General features: G+C 36.4%; 1 protein-coding gene and 1 non-coding gene across 2 annotated transcripts; both read left to right on the top strand.

Annotated features, from left to right (window-relative positions):
* Positions 1 to 11,625: 11,625 nt before the first annotated feature.
* Positions 11,626 to 11,732, top strand: LOC141662369 (small nucleolar RNA R71). The gene has a single exon (XR_012550489.1). It is a non-coding gene; the product is annotated as a small nucleolar RNA R71 (small nucleolar RNA).
* A 7,493-nt stretch (positions 11,733 to 19,225) lies between these two features.
* Positions 19,226 to 24,192, top strand: LOC141724824 (ATP synthase subunit gamma, mitochondrial). The gene is made up of 9 exons (XM_074527110.1): positions 19,226 to 19,408; positions 21,160 to 21,203; positions 21,340 to 21,492; positions 22,369 to 22,482; positions 22,556 to 22,683; positions 23,091 to 23,213; positions 23,286 to 23,402; positions 23,616 to 23,737; positions 23,838 to 24,192. The coding sequence occupies exons 1-9, from the start codon at positions 19,320 to 19,322 to the stop codon at positions 23,905 to 23,907; spliced, it is 960 nt and encodes a 319-aa protein (XP_074383211.1). The 5' UTR covers positions 19,226 to 19,319; the 3' UTR covers positions 23,908 to 24,192.
* Positions 24,193 to 26,028: the final 1,836 nt, after the last annotated feature.

Genomic DNA, 26,028 nt, shown 5'->3' on the forward strand with positions numbered 1-26,028 from the left:
TCCTGAGATGGAGTGGATGGAGAAGAAGTGACTGGAGCAAATTCCTTGCCTTGTGAGATCAGAGATTCCTGATCCCCTTCCTTAGCTGCTTCCTCATCATCATCTGAAACTGGCCTTTGTGCCCTCTGTTTCTTGTACTTCCTTGTTGATTTGGATTCCTTGGGAGTTTCAGGAATTATCATACGTCTAAGCCTCTTGAGAAGCCTAGAACCCCCAATTTCAGAATCCTTCTGAGAAGTTGCTTTCTCAGCTTCAATCACCACAGGTTCTGAAGAAGGAATCTGTTCCTCAGAATCTGATTCATCTCTCAAAGTAAATCTCCTCCTCTTTTGAGGTGTTTGAGGAACAGTTTTTGTTCTCTTTGGCTTAGAGGATGGAGACTTCACAGTAGGTGCTGAAGAAGAAGGTTGAGCAGTCTGTGAAGTGGAGAGATAGGATTTGAGATAAGTTCTGAGGGTAGGTTGAGTAGAATGAGAGGTAGGGACTGAGGTTGATGGATTTTGGATGGTTGGAGGTGGTTGGACATCAGAATAAACAGATCTATATGTATCAGGATCAGCATTTACCAGGATCTGTTTTACAGACTTAGGAATCTGTAATGATTTAACCATTTTCTTCTTAGTATCAGCATTTACCAGATCATTAAAGTACCTTTTTGCAACCTTAAATGGTGGGGTTTGAGTGCTGACTAAATGAGGTTCATCAGTACAGTAAGTGTAAATAAGTTGACAGAATCTAGCAAAATAAACAACATCTCGATCCTCTGTCATCCTATCCCCAATAAAACCAATTATTCCAGTTGCAAAATCAAAATGAGTTTGATGAATAATAGCATACCCTATGTGCTGACTCAGAATTGGGATAGCATCAAAATTTGAACATTTGTTCCCAAAGGCTTTGGTGATGCAATCAAAGAAGAAACTCCATTCTCTTCTGATATTAGCCCGTTTTAACTGTCCAAGTTTCGTCAGACTCTTTTCATATCCCAATTCAGCCATTAACTCCCGAAGGGCTGAGTCCTCTGGAACTGAGAAAGTACAATCCTCTGGAAGATGTAAAGCCCTGCGTACTATACCAGGAGTGACTACAAAAGATGAATCACCCACTTGAAAGATAATACTGGGAGTTCCACGGTTACCACCATCATCAAAAATGCCAGTCCTCCAGAACCTCAGAACTTGTTGACTTGAAAATAATTCAGGCTGAGTTAAGGCGTACCCAACCTCACTATGTGTAAGAAGATCTTGCACAAAGTGCAATTCAGATGTAGCTTCAGCATGATCAAGAATTGCAGCATAGTTGTTTGGAACAAACTTAGCTCCATCAATGATTAAATCCTTTGGTGCCATGTGAAAAAAAAATTGAGAATTAAGTATGCCTGATAGGTGTTTGATATAATATCTGTATGAAAATAACGGAAAAAGTAAAGTGAAGGAGAGTAAAAGTAAGAAGAGAGATAAAAGATGAAAAAATTAAAAAGATTATAGAAATCTTCTCTCTGTTGTACTTATACAAAAAAATATTACCGTTGGACACCTGTCAGACATGCAGTAATAACGGATAGTTACTGGGCTCGAGAAAACAGGAATGATTACTTACCCAGTTGCCTTGTTTCAAGGAAAAACCGTTCCATTAATCAAGAGAAACAGTTTTAATTCAAAATTTAAACTGTTAGCACTGATTGAATTATTTTTCACTACAACATTAATATTCTGAAAATAAATCATGTTAAAAATGACCGAGATAATTTCGATGAAAAGTGCTGACAGAGAATCAGAACTTAAATAAAAACAAAATTTAAATGGTCATCAGAATATCAATCAGGATTTATCAACAGAAGATAAAATAACTCAGAGACAGAATCTTGAAGTAGAAACAACTTTCATTAATATATCAAGACAATACATTTATGAAATGGAAATTACATCAGTACTTATACAAGATTTTCTCTAAGCTCCTAATCCTAACATCAACAGCTTTAGTCCTAGCTAAGAAACCTGACAAAGCTGAGTATGAAGAAGAACAAGAAGAAGATAAGATTAAGTCATCTTCCTCTTCCTATCTTCGACAAACAAGATGGCGAGTCGTATGATTCGCTCTTGCTGACGGATAGCTTCCCGCCTTTCCTCCTCCAATCGCTCCAGGTGGCGATGGTAATCCATATAGAAGAATAGGAGGTGAGTTAGCACCTCCTGTGGGACAGAATCCCGGATCTCCTCAGGAATGGCTGTTACATGCCACTCCTGCTGCCAGTCGGCACAACTTAGCTCCATTGTGAAGGTTTGGTTGTTCAAAAACATGTTGTATCGAACCATTGTGTTTTTGATAGAAGAAGGAGGATAAGTGTGTGAGAAGAATGTGATGGAAAGACTGATGTGAAGTGGTTGCTTATATAGGCAAGAGAATGCCAAGAGACGCAAAGATATTTAATGCTGACAGGTAGAATTAATTCTACCTCGTCTCCCTAGACTTTGAAAAAGAATAACAGTCATTAGAAAGAGGAAGCATGGTCTAGACTGCACAAGACACAAGAAACAATGGACTATTCAAGTACAAATACCATTAATCCTAATCATAGTGACTATTAATCTTCCACTTCAACATATTCTAGTTCAAACTGAGACTGTTATCAAATTTTATTCACAGATAAGCCAAGTAAAGGATTAGACTGAGAAATCAGAACTTAGACCTATACCAGAACTTAACAGTCATCAGAACATAATTTCTTAACTCGAAAAAGGAATGCCCATCTTAGTAAATACTCATACAAGTTCTGAGTTATGGACGTCAGAACTTAATCATCAGAACGTGTAACTTAGAACTTGTCCTCAGAATTTGTGCAATAATGACACAATGACTGTTTATCTAAAATAACATAGACCACCACAGAAATTTTCATCATTCAGATGGAGTGATTAGTGTGTGCATTAAGCTAAAAACAGACAAAGAGTAAAGTCTGATTCACTTCAGTACATCTTAGAAATAAGGCATAACTAAAATTTTGCTAAAGATCTGTCATTGTCCTGAAACCTACTGAAGAATGAGTTTATGCTTGAGTCCACCTCAACTGTTTTGTGCTAATTTTATGCATCTTTTGAAATTTTATTTTACAGTGGCTTCTCAGTGTAAGTGAGTCACGACTGTTTATCAGAATTTATGCTATTTTCAGAGTGTTTCTCCAGTAATCATAGAGTGTGAAAAGTCACCAAGAAAATATTTAGCTTTTCTGATGCATATTTACTTAATACCAGCAATGCACTTGGGTCGTCCCTTCCACATTTTTACTCTAGATCTCAAAGGAGTACCTGATTTTAATCTTTGATTTTTTTGCTTTTTCTTTTGATAAGAGAGGTCTATCAGCACTTAGTACATTCAGCAGTTTTACTAGTATCAGAACTTAACAGATGAGTAGCATTATTCTAATTTGTGACTTAGAAATAAGATATACAAAGTGAACTTAACTAAGCTCAGTTATCAGAATTTGCTAGTGTCATAAGATTTCCACTGAAATAATTACTTCTTCCATGGAATCATTTGTTTATTGAAGACTACTAGGTCAGTATCTAGCACAGTTATCCTCATAGGATTGAATAGGTACTAGAACAGACATATCACTTATCAGAGTTTAGAAACATATATCAGACAACAGTCAGTACTTAAAGAAATTTATCAATTAAGCACAGAATACACAATGAGATTAATTCTGTAAATACTGAGCATAAAGTCTGATAACACAGAACAAGTCTAAGCAGATTTAGAGAAAGAACCTGAAACCATTCCAAGTTCATTTACCAATCTTGTAAAAGTAGCTTCACATAATGGTTTTGTGAAGATATCTACCAACTGTTGATCTGTGGGAACAAAATGCAATTCCACTGTACCTTCATCCACATGTTCCCTGATGAAGTGGTACCTGATGCTGATGTGCTTTGTCATTGAGTGTTGAACTGGATTACCTGTCATAGCAATAGCACTTTGATTATCACAGTAAATAGGGATTTTGAAATATGTTAACCCATAATCCAGTAACTGATTCTTCATCCAAAGAATCTGTGCACAACAGCTTCCTGCAGCAATATACTCTGCTTCTGCAGTTGATGTGGAAATTGACTTTTGTTTCTTGCTATACCAAGAAACCAATCTGCCTCCAAGAAATTGGCAGCTTCCACTTGTGCTTTTCCTGTCAATTTTGCAACCTGCAAAATCTGCATCTGAGTAACCTATTAGTTTAAAATCTGATTCTCTAGGATACCATAATCCCAGAGCAGCTGTCCCTTTAAGATACTTAAAGATTCTTTTTACAGCTGTTAAGTGAGGTTCTCTTGGATCTGCTTGAAATCTTGTACAAAGACAGGTAACATACATGATATCAGGTCTACTAGCAGTTAGATAGAGTAGAGAGCCAATCATACCTCTGTAGTCAGTAATATCTACTGATTTACCGGTATCCTTATCCAGTTTTGTTGCAGTGGCCATTGGAGTGGATGCACTTGAACAATCTTGCATTCCAAATTTCTTTAGCAAGTTTCTGGTGTACTTGGTTTGACAAATAAAAGTGCCTTCCTCATTCTGCTTGACTTGAAGGCCCAGAAAATAGCTAAGTTCCCCCATCATACTCATCTGATATCTTGACTGCATTAGTTTGGCAAACTTCTTGCAAAGTTTGTCATTTGTAGATACAAAAATGATATCATCAACATAAATCTGGACCAGAAGTAAGTCCTTTCCATGGTTGAGGTAGAACAGTGTTTTGTCTATTGTCCCTCTGTTGAATCCACTTTCCAGAAGAAACTGAGCTAAAGTCTCATACCATGCTCTAGGAGCTTGCTTAAGTCCATAAAGTGCTTTGTCAAGTCTGTAGACATAGTCTGGATGTTTGGTATCTACAAAGCCTGGAGGTTGTTCAACATATACCTCTTCCTCCAATTCTCCATTGAGAAAAGCACTTTTCACATCCATTTGAAAGACAGTAAACTTTTTGTGAGCAGCATAAGCCAAAAATATCCTTATGGCTTCTAACCTAGCAACTGGTGCAAATGTTTCATCATAATCAATTCCCTCCTGTTGAGAATATCCTTTTGCAACCAGCCTTGCCTTATTCCTTGTAATTATGCCATCACTGTCAGTTTTGTTTCTGAATACCCACTTTGTACCAACAACAGATCTATTCTTTGGTCTTGGTACTAGGGTCCAGACTTTGTTTCTTTCAAATTCATTCAACTCTTCCTGCATTGCTTTCACCCAATCAGCATCTTGAAGAGCTTCTTCCACTTTCTTTGGCTCAGTCTGAGAGAGAAAAGAATTGTAAAGACACTCATTTGAAGTACCTGTTCTAGTTCTGACACCTGCATCAGGATTTCCAATTATCAAATCAGGTATATGTGATTTTGTCCACTTCCTTGCAGATGGAAGGTTTTCTCTAGAACTGGATGCTCCCCCATGATCCATGCTATCTTCATTTTCATTTTCTGATGCTCCCCCTGAAACTATGCTCTCTGAGTTGGATTCTTCAGTATTTAGATTTTCAGTATTATCAGAACTTGGCTTATCAGAACTTGACGAATCAGAACTTGAAGAACCACATGCATGTTCGGATGTTTCTTGAGATGTGGTAGGATCTTGAGTATGCTCCCCCTGCATAGGTGCATCTTCCTTTAACGTAGTCACCACAGTTTCAATAACATCAGAGTTTAATCCATCAGAGTTTGCAGTATCAGGACTTAGACTGTCAGGATTTTCAGTATCAGAATATGAGTCTTCATTTTCAAATCTCAGCTGATCATGGTCAACGAAATCTTTAAGACCAGTGATCTTCTTGTCATCAAAAGAGACATTGATAGATTCCATGACCACTTTTGTTCTCAAATTATAGACTCTGAAGGCTTTTGTGGAAAGTGGATATCCAACAAAGATTCCTTCATCAGCTTTTAGATCAAACTTTGATAGCTGTTCAGGATGAGTCTTGAGAACAAAACACTTGCATCCAAATACATGAAAATATTTCAGATTTGGCTTCTTTTTCTTCACCATCTCATATGGTGTTTTTCCATGCTTGTTAATGAGTGTTGCATTTTGAGTAAAACAAGCAGTCTGCACAGCTTCAGCCCATAAATAGGTTGGAAGCTTTGCTTCTTCAAGCATTGTACGTGCAGCTTCAATGAGAGTTCTATTCTTCCTTTCAACAACTCCATTTTGCTGTGGAGTTCCAGGAGCAGAAAATTCCTGCTTTATTCCATGGCTTTTGCAGAACTCTTCCATTATCAAATTCTTGAACTCAGTGCCATTATCACTCCTTAAAATTTTCACAGAATCTTTGACCATTTTATCCAGCTGTTTGACATGATCAATCAAGATAGATGCAGTTTCACTTTTTGTGTGCAAGAAATACACCCATGTGTATCTGGTGAACTCATCCACTATGACCAACGCATACTTCTTCTTTGCAATAGACATGACATTTACTGGACCAAATAAATCAACATGTATAAGATGATAAGGCTCAAGAATTGATGAATCAGTCTTGCTCTTGAATGAATATTTTCTTTGTTTGGCTTTCTGACATGAATCACAAAGACCATCAGGAGCAAATACTGTGTTTGGCAATCCTCTCACAAGATCTTTCTTGATCAGTTCATTTATATTGGTGAAATTTAAATGAGAGAGTTTCTTATGCCAATTCCAGCTTTCTTCAATTGATGCTCTACTTAACAGACAGATTGCAGAGCCATCAGTACTTGTTGAAAGCTTAGCTTCATAAATGTTACCACGTCTGTATCCTTTCAGAACAACTTTGCCTTTAGATTTACTCACAACTTCACAGTGTTCTTCAAAGAAATCAACATGATAACCTCTGTCACAGATTTGACTTATACTCAGTAGGTTGTGTTTAAGTCCTGAGACCAGAGCTACTTGTTTAATTATGACATTTCCAAGATTGATATTGCCATATCCCAATGTTTTTCCAATGTTGCCATCTCCATAAGAAACACTTGGGCCAGCTTTCTCCACAAAGTCTGATAGCAGGGCCTTATTTCCAGTCATATGTCCTGAACATCCACTGTCCAGAACTAGAATATTTTTCCTGTTGCCCTGCAATCACAAAGACCACTAATTATTAGTTTTAAGGACCCAGACTTGCTTGGATCCTTTGGCCTTATTAAGTTTGTTAACATTTGCAGCGGATTTAGCATCAGAGTTTATGTTAACATTTTTCTTATCAGAATTTACATTATCAGACTTTGAATCAGAATTTACACTAGAAGGAACAATGGAAACTTTCTTCAAAGAAGGTTTTATTTGATAATAATCATAGTACAAACTATGATATTCCTTACAAGTATAAATGGAATGCCATAAACTACCACAATGAAAACAAGGATTTTGTGGTTTGTATCTAACAGACCAACTCTTAACTCCTGATTTTGAAGGTAAGGAGTTAATATTCTTAGTTTTCCTGCAAAAAGAAGCCAGATGGTTTGAACTTCCACAGTTATGACATATTTTCCTAGGAGCATTAGGAACAGGTTTATAATCATTGCTTTTATTCATACCTTCCTTTCCATTCCTATTTTTCCTAGGTGATTTTACCTTGTTTGCATTCTTGACATCTTTCAGCTTATGCTTAAGCTGCTTCTTTGTCATTAAGCCTATGTTTACTTCAGCTGTCTTTTCCTGTTTTAGTTTGTCAGAAGTTAATTCCTTTTTAACTTCTGATTTCTCATTATCAGACTTTACAGTTACAACTTAACAGGTTTTAACCTTGGCTTTTGCTTAACAACAGGCTTAATTTCTTCAGTTCCTTTATCATTCTTATTCTCTCCATAACCTAGGCCCTCTTTCCAATTTTCACTACTTAGCAAATTTTGAGTTGTTCTGCCGGAGTTAGTCCAAGTCCTGATTATCTCTCTTTCCTTTTCTAACTCAGTTTTTAGAGATTCATTCATTTTTAGCACTTCATCCCTTACATAAAAAGCATCATCTCTATCCTTCTGAGTTTGATGGAACATGACTAACTCTTTTTCTAAGAAATCATTCCTTTTCTTAAATGCAAGATTTTCAGAAGTTAATCTTTCACATGTTAAAGTTTGGTCTCTATAGTTGACAAACATGGTTTTAAGATATCTTCTCAACTCATTAATATCATCAGTATGAAAAGCATAAGTAGTTTGAGGTACCTTTGTTTCAGCAGCTTCAGAACTGCTCTCAGCACTTTCTTTATCAGCATTTGCCATCAATGCATAGTTCTCCTCACTTTCAGAGTCTGAAGTGTCTGTCCAGCTTTTCTGCTTTATGACAAGAGCCTTGCCTCTGTCACCCTTTACCTTCTTGCAGTCAGGAGATATGTGGCCTTTCTCACCACAGTTATAGCATTTAACATTGGTGTAATCTCCACTGTCAGACTTTCCTCCTCTGCCTTCAGATCTTCTGAAATTCTTCTTATCAGAACTTATGCTTTTTCTGGAAAACTTCTTTCCCTTCCTGAACTTCCTGTATGCAATCTTGGTGATTCTTTTCACCATAAGAGCACACAGCTTCATCATCTCCTCATCAGCATCAGTCTCAGGCAAGCTTTCAGAATCTGAGTCATCATCACTCTCAGAACTTGATGACTCAGTTTCAGACTTTATGAAAAGAGCTTTACCCTTGTCTTTCTTTAAGGAAGCTGCTTTGGGGAATTCTTCTTCAGCCTTAAGAGCAACTGTCCTTGACTTTCCTCCTTTCCTCTTGCTTCTTTGTTCCATCTCCAGCTCATTAGTCTTGAGCATTCCATAGATTTCGTCAAGAGTTGTTTCATCAAGATTGTAGTTGTCTCTTATTGTCGTTGCCTTCAAATCCCAGCATTCAGGAAGAGCTAACAGGAACTTAAGGTTTGAATCTTCAAGATCATACTCTTTATCAACCAATGACAAATCATTCAAAAGTTTGACAAATCTATCATATAAATCATTCAATGACTCATTAGTCTTTGAGTCAAAGTGTTCATACTCTTGAGTGAGTATTGTCTTCATGTTCTTCTTAATTGTGTCAGTTCCCTGACACCTTATTTCCAGAGCATCCCATATCTCCTTAGCAGTCTTGCAGTTGATTACCCTGTTTGACATTACATTATCAATGGCACTATGCAGTAAGTGTCGTACCTTAGCATCCTTAGCAATTGATGCTATGTCCTCAGCAGTATAATCACTCTTCTCCTTTGGTACGGTCATTGCTGCTTCACCTGCAACTGCAACTGCGAGTTTGGTTGGTTTGTGAGGACCTTCCTTGATTCTATCTAGGTATTCTGGATCTGTTGCTTCCAGGAACATGGTCATCCCTACCTTCCATATGGGATATTCAGATGGTCTCAGTATGAGGACTCTGATGGTCTCATACCGACTCTGAATTTGTGTCTTTGGTGGTTCCTCAGTTGTGGTAGGCTTAGTTGGAGTTTCTGTGTCCGACATGATTGTGTTTGGATCTTTAACTGTATGTAAGTTAACAGATAGGCTCTGATACCAATTGTTAGGTCACACACACACACTGTAGAGGGGGTGAATACAGTGTATAGTACACTCAAATCGAACTTTAAGAACTTAAGTAACAGAAAACAAACTTTATTGAAACAATAAACTCCGTTACAGTATGGAACTGTTACCTCTCAGTGATGAACAAATATCACGAGAGCTGCTAGGGTTACAATGAATAATCTTTTCTAATAATGATAACACTTATAGTGTAAACCCTATGTCTGTGTTTATATACTACACAGTTACAAGATAATCGCTAATTGATATGGAATATAATTCTGCTTCCTAAAATATATCAATCAGATATCTTTTCTTCCAAGTATTCCATTCTTCACGGAATTCCTTCTTCATGCATATCTCTTCTTATGTTTATCTCAATCTTCTTTCCTTTAATCAGCTACTGTCCTTATCTGATTGTCCTTCAACACTTAAGTTCTGATATCTATCTTCTGATGATTATCTCCTGATAATATAAGTACTGATATCCTTAAGTCCTGACTTCCAGTATAAGTACTGATCAACAGTTAAGTACTGATTTATCCTGTTCACGTAAGATCTGAAAGCTAAACATAAAACATATTAGCCATGACATTATCAAATATATCTAACATGCACATCTATCAAGGTATGGCCAGTCGCCAGGAAAGGTCTTCCCAAGATTATGGTAATCTTTTTATCCTCCTCGAAATCAAGAATCACGAAATCAGCAGGGAAGATGAGTTTATAAACCTTGACCAAGACATCCTCCACAATACCTCGCGGATATGTAATAGAACGATCGGCCAACTACAAAGTCATATAAGTCGGTTTTGGATCAGGCAAGTTCAACTGCTTGAAGATTGACAAAGGCATCAGATTGATGCTAGCCCCCAAATCACATAAGCATCTATCGAAAGATAATTTTCCAATAGTACACGGAATAGTGAAGCTTTCTGGATCTTTTAGCTTTGGAGGCAACTTCTGTTGCAGTACAATACTGCATTCCTCCGTGAGAGCAACAATCTTTAAATCATCTAGTTTCACATTCCGAGAGAGAATACCTTTCATAAATTTTGTGTAACTAGGCATCTTCTCAAGAGCCTCAGCGAAAGGTATGTTAATATGAAGTTTCTTGAACACCTCCAAAAACTTCTCAAATTGCTTATCCAGCTTTTTCTTCTGCATCCGCTTAGGAAAATGCGGGAGATGATAGATCTGTTTCTCCTCTGTATTACTCTCAGGAGGAGTTTGCTCAACAGTTTTCTTCCTTGGTTCCACTTCTTCTTCCTTGGTTCCACTTCTTCTTCCTGCTGCTTTACTACTTCTTCACCCCCAGCTTCTTCCTCCGAAACTTGAGTTTGTTTGGGATTTGCAACCTTCCCAGACCTCAAAGTGATTGCCTTCACCTGCTCCTTAGCTTCCCTCTTTCCTGATACTTCAGTGTCACAAGGTAGTGTACCAGGTTGACGATTTAACAAGGCATTGGCAATTTGTCTAATTTGATTTTCCAAGGTCTTGATAGAAACAGCTTGGATTTTGCACATAAGCTTCAACTCCTCTAATTCGGATTTTTTATTAGCTTGTTGCAGCTGAAGTTGCTGTCTTGGTGCATATTGCGGTTGCTGAAAACCAGGGGGGGTTGTACTGCTTTGCTGGGTACTGATGATAAGGCTGTTGAACCGCATTCTGAGTGTTGTTCCAGCTGAAATTAGGATGATTGCGGTTGTTAAGATGATAAGTGGCTGGCACAGGTTGTTGCAATCGCTGAAAGTTGCTCACGAACTGAGCTGATTCACTAGAAATAACACACTAATCAGTCTCATGGGCACCAACACAAAGCTCACAGACACTAGTGATTTGATTATCTCCATAATTAGCCAAAGTGTCAACCTTCATCATCAAAGCCTTAAGTTGGGCAGCTATGGCAGTTGCTGCATCCAACTCCAGAATTCCTGCTACTTTACCCTGAGTTAGCCTCTGAGAAGGATTCTGGTATTCATTAGCAGCCATCAGTTCAATCAATTTATAAGTTTCATTGTAGCTCTTATCCCACAAGGCTCCTCCGAATGCTGCATCGAGTATGAGTCTAGAAGTAGCCCCCAATCCATTGTAGAAACAGTTTATAATCATCCAATCAGGCATGTCGTGGTGTGGGAACTTCCTTAGAATCTCCTTATATCGATCCCAAGCCTTACACAGAGATTCTCGAGTTTGCTGAGCAAACTGAGTAAGAGCATTCCTGATTGCAGAAGTCTTCGCCATAGGGAAGAATTTAGTGAGAAACTTTTGAGCAAGATCTTCCCAAGTAGTGATAGACCCTGGTGGTAGAGAAAGTAACCAACACTTTGCTTTATCCCTCTGAGAGAATGGGAAGAGTCGCAGCTTGATAGCATCTTCAGTCATACCATTGAACTTGAAATTGTCGCAGATCTTGATGAAATCTCTAATGTGCATGTTGGGGTCTTCTGTAGGAGAACCCCCAAACTGAACTGAGTTCTGTATCATTTGAATCGTGCTTGACCTGATCTCAAAAGTGTTAGCCGAGATGGCTGGTCTGATGATGCTCGACTGAATATCATTGATCTTAGGCTGAGAATAGTCCATCAAAGCCTTAGGAATTTCTGCTTGATCTCCCATTACTACTAAAGCCGGTTCCTCGACTTTCTTTTCTTCTTCTACCTTCTCTTCGTCCTAAAAAACTTCCCTTCAAATCACTACAGCTTCTTCCTCGGCTTGATCCAGAGTTCTCTTACGAGCCCGCGAACGCGTATGCATACATGCTCGCTAGAGTACCTGAAATAAGACAAGGAAACAGATAAGTAACAATGTCCGAGTCAATGAACTTTAACGACCACTGATGATAAACACATAAACTAAAAATTAACACCGAATTTCCCGGCAGCGGCGCCAAAAACTTGTTAGTCGCTAAGCACGCACTAAAATTCACGCAAGTATACGCGTTCGCAAGTAATATATTATATCTTCTAGTTCTTTCCCATAGAAAATCAAGTTTGTAATTTCAGTCAATGTATCTATGCAACAATGGTATGGTTATTATTCAATGCTAAGACGATTAACAAATTGAGATTGTTTTTAACTAAACTTAAGCTAACCATTATAACTAAGAGAATAAGAATGGTTGAGTTAATAAATATGATAAACATGGGATTCTAACTTCATTAAATACTTCATTCAATAGCCTTTTCGTTCTTAATCTTAGCATGTAATGGTGATGACACTAATCAGATAACACGAAACTGATAAACGCCAACTTTCGTTGCACGAATACCATACTACCAGACATACACAAAAAAAGATAGAACCTGAATAGACACCAATTATATTAAGACCCTATATGTCTATATAATTTGACAACATAACGGTTTAATGCACAAGTTATCTATCATGATTACATAGCGCTAGTAAGATGGTTAAAATTACCTACAAATCATGCATAATAATAACACATGAACCTATGCTAGCATGACAAGTTCTAAATCCTTAAATTCACTTTCGCTTCACTAAGAATTAACACACTATCTTATAAGTTCACGACACTCATAAGACGAATAAGCACAACCAATACTAGGTTATCATACAATCACCACACACTAAGGCATCGAAATAAATCAACTAAAGAAATCCATAAATAAATCCGCTAGAACCCCATGATAACGATTAGCCCATGAGCAGACTCATCATCAACGTGGGTTCCGATAAAAATATGGTATAATAAACGTAGTCTTCCGATGAAAGCATGGTATAATAAATGTAGTCTTTATACTTAATAAAACCAAGTACGAAACACAAGTAAAGGTTCAAGAACTAAGAAAACTAACATCCAACATTACAACTTAAACAAAGAATCACAAGAATAAACTAGATCTTCTTCGTCTTGGTTGAATTGTGCTAACTGATCTTCTTTTCTCCTTTTCCTTAGCTTTTTGTATGTCTCTCATTATGCAAAACGTCTTTATTTATATATATACATGTGCTGTAGAATTGACCAGGGCTTCAAACTCTCAAAATTCTAGTAGAAACAGAATTCTGATATCCTGACCTGGCGCGGCCGCTTGCTTGACCAGCGTGGGCGCGTTGAGCTTCTGATCTTTGGGTGCGGCCGCACGCTATCACAGCGCGGGCGCGCTGACTCCCTGGATAAAATTCTGAGTTCTTTTTTTCCTTGCTGAATTGAGTTGGTTTTCCACGAGCTTTTATTCCAACACCATCCTAACAACCAATTAGCACTAAACCTGCTAATTCACCTGATCACCTGAAGAATGCCTGAAAATGCAAAAACACTAAAAAACACATTAAAACACCAACAACTTGAGTACAAATACACCAATTCAAAGCTTTACAGAGCGTAATAAAGTGTCATAAATGCCACTCAACAACGTGGTATAAGGCGCGCCAAGGAAAACTGGCATGTTGAAATTGCTGGAAGCGAATGAAGGTATGCATGCTTTCTAGTAAAAAATAACAATGATCCAAAAATGGAGCAGTGGAGTCCTCGTGAAGAAAGAAAACGTGGAGAATAGTAAAAGATGGTGTATAGTACATATAAAAATTAAACATGAGTCGGCAGATAGAATCAAAATCCAAGAAAGAGATACACACGAAGCTAGTAAGTCAGATGGTGATTGTGGCAAATTTATGAAGCCATGCGTCTTAAAAAAAGGTAGTGACTCATTAGATGAATGAGCAGTAAAGAAAAATAATAGATAAAGTGAGAAGAAAAAATTTTAAGGGGACAACATTGATTAACAACTACTAGCTTGTATTTGCTGAGAATTTATACGTCTGAAAGGAAATAAAATCATCAAGATGATCTCGCACAAATCACAGCCAAGAAAAAGGTGTAGCCCGAAAATAATCTCCAGAGCCCCCATTGCATGACAAAAGGGAGTTAAGCCCCATGTTTCTACAAGAGCTCCTCTTCATAGTGGTGATTAACTATTTAATTCCATGAACATTGTGTGGATAGTACATATATGTTTGGTAATGTCATATGGAGGCTGTATATGTATTAAAAAGGAAAATAAGAAAGATGTGTTATTACTACTAGTGATGTTCTATGAAGGCGCACCTGGTAAAGAAGATAAATTTATAACAAGATGCGTACGTATAGAAGGCGCGCCTCGAGATCTCATTCGGGCTTATATTAAAATAGAGTAATACAATTCACGGTGCATCCTCGAATACAAATGAAGAAAAAAAACTGCATGCAAGTGCTAAAAATAAAAATATTAGAAGTAGAAACAGAGTGCTGGCTAGATTAAATAAAGGAAATGTCAGGCTTATGGAGGCAAGGAGTAAGGGATCAATCGGGGTATTCCATGAGGATGCATGCCCGGGGGGTAGGGTACCTACCATTACTTGCGTAGCGTCACATAATGCCACGTATGGGATAAAGATGGATTTTTCTCAAATTTACGGAAACGTCCAAGTTTAGGAAAAATGCCCAAACCTAGGAAAACGCTCAATTTCATGGGAAATTCTTCGGGGAGAAATGTCTCATTGAGAGATACCTCTTCATAAGATGCTTTCTACATCCCTTATATTTGGTAGAGATTACTCTAGATCCCTCTTGAGCATTGACCTTGAGGATATCTTTGTTATATGAAGATTTTTGCAGAAGACCTTAGCGAGGTTGATGCTCCTCGTACAGAAGAAGCGCCCTCCAAGGGTGAATACTTTGTCGAGGTTGATGCTCCTCTTACATGGGATACTCCCTCCAAGAATAAATACATTGTCGAGGTTAATGCTCCTTGTACAGAAGAAGCGCCCTCCGAGGATGAAAATTCCTTATTGAGGTAGATACTCCTTCTATAGAGAACGCGCCCTCTAAGGATGAATATCCTTATCGAGGTAAGTCGCTCCTCTTAAAGAGGACATGCCCTCCAAGTATAAATGCATCATCGAAGTATATGATGTTGGATTCCGAGGCATAAAACGCAGCGGATAAACGTAAATAAAACAAAATTTTCGAAACCCAAAAACAGGATCCATGTATAATTATGGGCAGATTATGGAGATAACGAATCATACCTTTTCAAGAGCTTAACTTTCACGAACTCAACGGAGATCCTAGCTATCACGCTTTGTGTCTACCTCTCGGAGAAACACCTCTATGGTATCCACACGAGCACCTCCAAGAACGTCTCACGAACTTGACTACGGAATGGATGTACTAGCCTCCTTCTTGACGATCCGAATTGCCTCTGCCTCTCTTTGCTGCTAGGGTTTTCTCAAAAACGTGCAAGCCTCTTTAACCTATCATTATGTATTTATAATGGCTGATTAAAAAGGCCCATAACAGCAAATCCCAACCCTAGTAGGTATTGGATTAAATAATAAAAATGAATTTTTATTATTTAATTAATAACTAAGTCATACTTAATTATTATGGGCAAAAAAAACATTCCTTTTAATTCGAATTTATATTATCTTAATTAAGTCTTACTTAATTATAATAAAATTCGAATAATCATCAATTAATTTAAATCCATAATTTAAATTAACTATTCCATTAAGTACTCTTTTTGTGCGACCCTATAGGCTATTATTTAATTGGCAATAATTTTATTCTCTAATAAAATTATAAACAATGAGCGGTATCTAGTAATATATCATTGTTACCCAATTAAACAATAATTAAATCATGATTAGATAAAACCTTTCGTGATTAATGTTTTTCGTGTAATATAATCCCTTTAACCATACATATTATAGATTAAACTCGAGGCATGTATTTAGTCATCCTCTTCAACATTTAATCCGGGTTTACTTGATCCATGAGTAGACTATCAAGACAAATCATTATTTGAGCATGACCATGCTTTTATAGTCTCACTCAATCAAGAGGCCAATAATATCTCTCCTAATTATAGGAGGGTTAAATCCTTTATCTAGCATTCATATTTCTCATACGACTCATGATATACCCGATGTCCACTTTTATCATCACCCGATCAAAAGAACTTTTAATGTAGTCAAAGTATATTTATCCTCGTATAGAAATATAATAATTTCAAGTCAAAGGATCGTTACACCATTATCACTGTGAGTCTTTCTTATGATTTTATTAAACATGAAGAATCTCACTGTGGTTTGTCTAGTACCATGTACTCTCACATGTACCTATGTATTGACTTTAGTATCCCCATACTTATAACCAATGAGATGTGGTTATCTTGTCAAACAACATATTAGTCTATCTATGTATTATTATTGTCCTATATAATAATACTCGACTAGGGACCTTTAAGAATATGATATATTATATAATCTCAAGTTCAAGTCATGTACTTAAACTATACAATGTGTATCATGATTCTAAGGACATTTATTATGCTAACAAAATATCGCATTAATTAAGGTCATAATAAATACATTTATTCAATGATCAACTGACATAAATATTTAAAAGAATAATGTATTGCCTCTAGGGCACCTACACTAACATATGATATTCTGATAGAGGATGCGCACTCGGGGTAGGACGCATGTGATTGGTTACGTGGCATCACATGGTGCCACAAGCATAAGATAAATGGATTTCCCTCAAAATCAAGGAAATGACCAAATTAGAGGAAACTCTCAAAAATCCCTCTGAGAAGATGTCTCATTTTGAGATGACTTTACTTGATATGCCTCTTCGAGAGATGTTTATACTTGAGATGCCTCATTGTGAGATTCCTATATTTGAGATGCTTCTACGAGAAATACTTCTTTGTTAAATGAATACAGATGGTCTAGGAAGTAGTGCATGTCTACCTCCCCTTAGCTCAGACTTCACTTGTTTTATCAAAAAAAAATTTTAATTTTCAGAAAGACCCTTTTCAAGGTAGATGCTCCTCTTGCAGAGGACGCGCCCTCATGATTAACGATAACATAAATTTTTGTTTAGGTTTAAAGATAATGGGGATGAATGTCCTCCACAATTAATGTATTAATCGGTTAAAATTCTTTGGCTGCGCCCTGAAAGCTACACCAACATAGGTGAGCCTTATTAAGAGAACGACACGTACAAATTTTTTGAAGCCGAGAAAGTTAAAAATTCCAATCCCATTTTCAATGACATATGAAATTTGGGGGGTATTTGTTATGTCCAAAATTTGGTACAAGCAATATTCGGGTCAATGTCGGGTCAACATAACTCAATTTGGGCGGATGCCAAAGAAATGGATTTTCGCGGTTGGACAGCTTGGCAAGCACCAAAACCCTTGGACAGGTTAGGGCAAACCCTTACCTTTGGAAAAATTAGGGCGAGCCCTAAATGTTTAATTGAAAGATTCCTTGGACGGATTCCTCGGACATGATTACTTTGACAGATTCATACCTCGGATTTCCATGAACGGGGTTAAGGCGAGACCTAAACGTTGAATAAGTTTGGGCGCACCCTTAGATTCTACTTGGCACAGAATGCAACTTTGACATACTACTTGGACAGACTCTTTGGATACTTCAGGAGGTCAATGGAAGATTATTACTAACATATTTTTTGCAGATGCTCTATTGAAGAACTCCTTCCTATAATACAACCACAGAAAAGCGGTGTCTGTGGTCAGAGACCTCCAGCGGTATGCCTAGACGAAAGGCCTCCTCTTGTAGTCAATGAGTGTCCTCATTGACGATGTGGGGTAAATTTTTGGTGTGTGCTTTGGGAGTTCTGTCTCTGTAGTTAACGTGTGTCCTCGTTGGGATCACTTGTCCTGCAATATGGTAGGGGCTCCTTATCCGGGGGACAAGAAATCGTCCAACATTTGGGGTGAACCACAGCTATACCAGCGTCCACGGACTAGAGAAACAACTGGTAATAGAGGGTTATCCTTGGCCAGGGAGATGCCTTACTCGTGAAGTTTCGAAGTCGCGGACGAGACTTGGGCCTTTGTGGTTGGGCCTCATCGGCGGACATTCCTAAAGCTAGTAGAAAACGGTTTCCAGTAGGTTTTCTACTGAGCATCGGGACAAGAGATCTAAGCCCATTAGGTTTCTTGTTTCCCAAAAACTACGTTGGCTTGATTCCCTATAAATAGGGATATGTAGGCAAATTACAAGGGGTCAGAAGTGAGAGCGCAAATGAGTCACCACCAACACTAAGCAATCTCAGACACCAATAATCACCACCACCAAACACTGTTCACGTCTCCTGACGAAGAACCACCGTCATAGATCTTGTTTCCGGATACGAATCTCGAATTTTGTTGCTACCAAATTCCTCCATCAACAAGAATCAATGGTTCTCTACGGTTCTTTATATAAGAGAGTTCTTTATTGAAAAAAGGCACATATATATATTCAATTTTACACAAAAATACATGACATAAAGGCACACGAACAGAAAAATCCTAAATAGGTCGATTTTTTGTTAATATTTAATTACATGAAACAAGAAATTACAAAATAGAAGTTACACCACATGAACGAATCGCTAGTCTAATACTCACTTGATGTCCAGTTAAATGATAACGCACCTGAAAATAAAAAATAAAATAAAAACAAAAATATATTGTATTTTTGAAATATATATTGAAAATTACGTCATTTTTATAAGCTCCAAACAAATACCAAAAATATCAGAAAACATTTTCATGAAAAATATTTTGAACAGAACGTCTGAATTTTACTATAATGTGGGCTTATATTTTTCTTTAATGGGCTGGATTGAACAGTGTCACCAAAACAAAGGCCCAACAGAGCCCAACAAAACAAGCTACCAATAAAAATTGTGAAAGTCTCACTCCCTCTCATCTCTCTCCATCTCATCTCTCTCCCTCTCTCTCTCGCTCAACAGCTACCTAGGGTTTCTAATTTCTCTGAATCGGAGAAATGGCGATGGCTGCTTTCAGACGCGAAGGAAGACGAATCGTCGTGGCTTCACCAAACCTTCTCAGATCCTCCCTCCTTCCTTCCTCAGAGTAACCCCTTCTTCCTCCTTTTGATATACATATTTAATCATCACTTTTTGTTTGTTTTTATCTATGTTAGAATGATGAAATCTTTAATTGCTATCTGCTGTAGTGGAGTAATTAGGTTTGGATTAATTGGTTGTGAATCTGATGTTGTTGAGCTTAATTAGTTGAATTAGATTTGTTTTTAACGGGGCTGGGGTATTTTACCTCTTGTTTTTCGGAGCCTAGTTTGCGTATATAGAGTCGTGGCAATTGTCACAATTTTATAAATGTTTTATGACAGATAGTGTTTTCTATGTTTTTCTGTTTGTTTATACAAAAATGAACATGTATACAGTTAAACTTTTTTTAAGCAGTGTCACGATGAATTAAGTGAAAAGCCTTTTTAAAATTGTGTGCTTATATCTTAATATACTAAAAAATATAGAGCAAAAGTTACATATATATGCACTAGGAGAAAAGCAAATATTATATACTTGTATTGAAGAGTAGTCTTTGCAAAATGCGCATTGATTGGATAATATTGTGTTTGATTTGTATATTTAACAAGTATCAAAATGTTTGTTCTTGAATTTTGGACTTTTTTTGGAAATAGGGAATATAAATCAATTAAATGATATATGTACACCTGGATTTTGATTAGTGTTGGCCTATTTTTCGTACACAGGGATATTTAATAACAATGGATCTGACATAAATACTAATTAGGTCCCTGTTAAAGATGAATAAAGTGATCTTTTATATTCTCAGGAGTTCTTAGTTCTTTCTAGTGAATAAAATTTGTGAATTTTACCATTTTAATTGCTGTACTGGCTGGTTTTAAAAGCAGGATACCTGTAAATTATTAACAAAATTGGATTAATTATACAATAAATCTTTAAATGCCTTCATAAAAATAACAATGTCATAAATTAACTGAATGGGAGATTCAAAAGTAAATCATATAATTAACAATCAAAACATGGTAATTATAGATGCAGATTGATATTTATACACACATTGAGCTATAAATCGAAATATATATATAAAGGATGAAGAAGGATTAACCTTGGATGGAAGCTTGAGATCTAGTGTGTTTTTAGTGTGTAAAAGGAGACACAGAACAAAGCTTGAGACCAACGCGTAATTTGAGGGTGAGAAATGTCAACGATTATCTAAGTATCAACGTGTAATCATAGCGTAATCATATCACATGGCCTGGGGGAATGTTCTATGGAAACATCTTTTCATACAGGGTTATCAGTTATTAATATTAATTTTTTTGTGAACATTGGGTAACAAAATTGGAAATTAGTTAGATTCGTGTTTGATAAGTAACTGTAGAATAAGAATGTTCTTTGCTGCACAGATGATACTTGTATATTGTCATCTGGAACTAAGTTGTGGCATTTACTGTTTAGAGGAGGGTTTGTTATTTTCTGTGTATTTAGTTGTAGATTACTCTGAATATGAAAGTTTACTATAACACTTTTTTGTTTCTGAAATTATTATTAGCCTTCTGTTCAGTTTGTTGTTCTATAGTGTATACTGATTTGAGTTGAATTATCTTTAATTTTTCCCTTTGAACTGTTGCACTATATCTTCAGCTTTGCTGATAATATATCCTTTCTTAAGGTTAAGGCATTGTACTAGCTTCCTAAATTTTCTTTCAAATTATTATTCCTGTTTCTGTGCTGTAATTATTAGTTATGGAGAATATACCTGTGTTTCAAGTATCAGGTTCTATAAATTTAAGTGCATCTACTTTGACAATGCAGGGAACAGGTTTCTCTGGGAGTTCGTAGTATTTCAACTCAAATTGGTAAAGATTGTCATTTTATATATCTGCTATTGTTTTCCTGTTATGTTAATATTGTAACAAGTGTAGTGCTCCCCTTTTTTTTTTTTTTTTTTCTTGTTATTGTGAGTTCTATTGTTTTAATGGGTTCTAAGTGCAGTTCGTAACCGGATGAAGAGTGTTAAGAATATTCAGAAAATTACAAAGGCAATGAAGATGGTTGCAGCCTCTAAGCTGCGAGCAATTCAAGTGAGGGCTGAAAATTCTCGTGGTTTGTGGCAGCCATTTACTGCTCTGCTTGGCGACACCCCAAGTATGTTTCTCAATTAAAATTTGCTTCTTTTTTATTTGATTTTTTGTAGGGTTAACTTCAAAATTAACAAATTTCGTCACCCTCTTTGTTGTGTGTACATCCTATTAGCTTTTTGTAATGTTACTTTTAAAATATTTAAGTGCTCTACATGGTGAATCATAAGTGAGGGATTTTAATAGTGTTCCAAACATTAGGAAAATATTATCCTAGCATAGCATGAAACGTATTAGATTAAATCTCCACAATTTTGCATACACTCTAGTCCGTACTACCTTCTGCAGGGCTAAAGTGGCATGCATTGGAGATGGTGTAAATGGTTCGAGGATTGATTCTGGGGTTCCATTTGTCCAAGCTTTACACTATATGCTATGTTACTCCGACTCTTCTGTTTAGGTTACCGTACCCGTGTCGGACACTTGGACACTTGGACACTCGGACACGACACTTATTCCGTGTCGGTTCCTTTGACTGAAATATGGACACTTTGACCAATTTATAGATCAAATATTAGTCACACTTAATATTCAAATTACATATTTAAGAAGAAAAAAGAAGCGAGAATGGGATAAAAGTAGGGAAGATACTAAATTCGCAATGTTCTTTAGAAAATCAAGTTTAATTGAAGTCCTATTGTTACTTTATTCTAAGATGTCTTACTTAACATACTTGTTTATTAATAAAATATGCCGTGTCCCCGTACCCGTGTCCAAAAATCGGACAGTGTCCCCGTGTCCCCAATTTTTAGTCTTCTTAAGTCCGACACTCGGATATGTGTCGTGCCCTAGAAATTTGTTGGTCATGTTCATGAAAAGTCTATATAATGCTGGTAGATATTTCTTTGTTGTTGGCTTTAGCACGATGTTGTTTCTTGTCTAGGCGTGGATGTCAAGAAGAATGTTATTGTTACTGTTTCCGCTGACAAGGGTCTTTGTGGTGGAATTAACTCCACATCAGTCAAGATTAGCAGGGCTCTCTTCAAGTTGAATTCAGGTATATTTTTGTAGTCAATGTTGTACTTTGCTGGTATTTACATTTGCCTAACTGAATTCACATTGATTCACAGGAGCTGAGAAAGAAAGCAAGTACGTTGTTTTGGGAGAAAAAGCAAAGGCACAACTGATAAGAGACTCCAAACAGCACATCGATCTAACAATGACTGAGCTGCAGAAGAACTTCTTAAATTATACCCAGGTACCCCTGTTTGAATCTGCACTGGATCATATGAGAAGGAATAATACATATTGTCTAAAAGTCTAAATCTCGTATTTCCTTTATAAATAAAGAGCTTCTCCCCAAGGTTAAGAGTAGATAACAAGGAATCTCTGCATTTTCATGTTTTTTTACTGGAATTTTAAGATGTATAGATTCTTTCTTATTGGTCTACGTATTCTGCAACAATTAGATTGTTATTTATCTTTTGGAAGTATGCTTGTTTTTTTATTGAATTCTTAGTCATGCTTAATTCACTTAAAAACAACATATCTTTTGTTTATTGAGCCATAAACTTCAAAGCAAAAATCTTGGACACATGCTCACTGACCCCTTTGTTTTCCTCTGTATATGTGGAGATTCATTAATGTGTGTTGATGTTTTATCAGGTTTCTGCCCTTGCTGATGAAATCTTAAAAAATGTTGAATATGATGCATTAAGGATTGTATTCAACAAATTCCAGTCAGTTGTCTCATTTTTGCCTACTACTGCAACTATATTTTCTCCCGAGGTAAATTACTCTTGCTTTGTAATCTTCTGCGTATCCATTATACAAGAAGCCCATATACCTATGTTCATGCAGATTGTAGAGAGAGAATCTGAAGCTGGCAAGCTTGGTGACTTGGATTCATATGAAGTTGAAGGCGGTGACACTAAGTCTGAAATTCTCCAAAATCTGACTGAATTTCAATTTTCTTGTGTAGGTCCTTCATTCTTTAAGGCTATATTTCCTGTTATTCTGAGTTAACTATAATATTGGTGTTAATTTGAAATGGAAAAAGTATCTGCTATTAGCAGGAGAAGCTATTTTTTTTTTAAAACAAGCAGGAGGAATTCTTAAGTTCTAATGGTTTGATAATTATTGGGTTATTGTACTCAAGTTAGTCGAAAATCTCTTGGCTCTCCTCCACAGGTTATGTTCAATGCAGTTTTGGAGAATGCCTGTAGTGAACAAGGAGCTAGAATGTCTGCTATGGATAGTTCCAGCAGAAATGCTGGAGAGATGCTTGATCGTCTCACTCTTACCTACAACAGGTATCTCATGTTTTCTGTATATTCTGTGCAAAATTATGTTATTGTTCTTTCTTTGCCATCCCTTTTCTGATTTCCACTTGCTTACTTTTTTTTAATTCAGAACCCGTCAAGCTTCGATTACCACAGAGTTAACCGAAATTATATCCGGAGCGTCAGCACTCGAGGGCTGATTGAGCAACCTTCTGCAACACTACTGTTTGACGGTGACGAAATAATTTTTTTGTAGAAGGATTTGTTGCTAATGCCTGTTTACAAATCTTTTGTCAAGCTCTACCATAATAATCTTCCTTTACGACGTTATGACCTGGAAAAGTATCCTTGAATGTTTTATCAAGGTGGTTTGCAAAATTGTTTGAAACTGTAAAAGATTGTCTCCAAGTTTTTGTTTTTATGATGTATCATGCTTTCCTCAGATTAATGTCAATAATGGTAATTTCATGGTGGATTTTACTTTACCAAGTAGGGTATTATTCTTGTGTTCTGTCAAGATGTTATTTACCTGTGCATAAGTTCTCCCCAAAGCCCCTAATATGTTGTACCTTGGACATCATCACTTAATTTGGGTGATATTGGTGTTTGGTAATTTATTCCTGGTCAGCAATATGGTGGGTGGAGAACTTTTTCCTTGTTATATTTTGTGTTTCAAGCTGCTTGTAGAATGTAAACTGGTCTTATTTTTCCCTTGCAATCATTATGAAATCTTAGTTTATTGATTTTTTCTTGATTCTCTTTGCTACAATTTTCCCATAATTTCTTGATTTTGATGGGTCTTGATGAATATCCTTCACTGACAAGATCTTTTTTGTGACAATGGGGTACACTTGTACAAGCTTGGTTGATGTCTAGCCTATACAGATTCCACATTTTTGGCAAAAAAATGATAAGCTAGGATAACATTTTGAGAAATTACCAAAAATATTATTTTTTTTAAGTTCGCGATTTTACTATCTTTTGATTTTTTTTTGCAAAAATACGGTTTGCAACCAAAAAAATCACATTTTCAACTTATTTTACATTTTCTATTTTTTGGTTGCAGTTGGCTTGTATTAAAGCATTTTCAATAGACTCATCTGTCATGTACTGATCTATATTTGTTTATTATCTTCCCATCCTCTGGATGTGATTAAGGGGTAAGCAGATTTTTTAGAATTGGAACCAGAAATTGAGAGATATTATGAGAATGGTTAATTATGATATTTAGTGTCCGTATGGAAAATTTTAAAATATGTATTCCTTACCTTTCACTGAATTATTTATATACTTTTTTCTCATGTTTGATACGCATTTTAAAGTTATTATAAAGTATAATTTTACAATTTATTTTTTAAATTTTCTTTTTTATGTATAAAAGTTTAAACATTATATTTTTATTTTAAAAAATATTTAAATTTAATTAGGGAATCATGATTTACGGGTGTCTTAAAATGCGTGTCGATCCGCCGTCCCCCGAACCCGGTGGGACGAAGAGAGTGTAATAACCCCAATTTTTGGAAATATTTGAAACCCCGATGAATAATAACTTTTTGCTGATGATGTTGATTAAGGAAAATTATCAAATCACATTATATAAGAGTACTGTTATGGAAATTCTGAGATCGTATTAATATTCCATAAAGTAAATGAGTGTATGTAAAGGTCGTCAGAATTCGGATTCGAACACTTTGGTTTTTCCTGAAAATTCACCAGATACCGAAAGGATTAAGTATAAGGTAACATAATTAAAATGATTTTTATTTAAGGATTATAGCAGAGGATCATTAAAGGAATATAAGATATTAATAAAGGTTCAGGAAAACCCAAGTAATAAGATCCTGGATATGATCCCTCAAACTATTAACGAGAACGAGAGTTAAGCGAACCGTAAAACAAATAACCGACCAAAAGACAAGCTTGTATAAGAAGCCAAGGATTATGACATCATCAAACCATAAGGGATCGACACATGGCAAGAAAGTGATGCATGATGGATGATGTTATCAAGGAGGAAGATATTTGTTCAAGATTAATACCCATCCACATGTTTTTAACACCTAAATTGCCTTTGTTATTTGCAACCAAGCAATTCATTTCATTTTCCAAGACAAACAAGAATCATTCTTCATTTCTTCATTTCTTCCCTTGCTCTCGGCCAAAACTAGAGCAGTAACTTCAAACTGCCATATCTCCTTCAATACTCACTCAAATATTATGTTCTATAGCTCTTTGGAAAGTTATCGAGATGACCTACAACTCTTGTTCACAAGTCTCGTCCAAATAAGTATGGTAAGACCCTCATTTTTATAGTTCTTTCA

This window comes from Apium graveolens, chromosome 5 (assembly GCF_009905375.1).
Source record: "Apium graveolens cultivar Ventura chromosome 5, ASM990537v1, whole genome shotgun sequence".
Classification (NCBI taxonomy): domain Eukaryota; kingdom Viridiplantae; phylum Streptophyta; class Magnoliopsida; order Apiales; family Apiaceae; genus Apium; species Apium graveolens.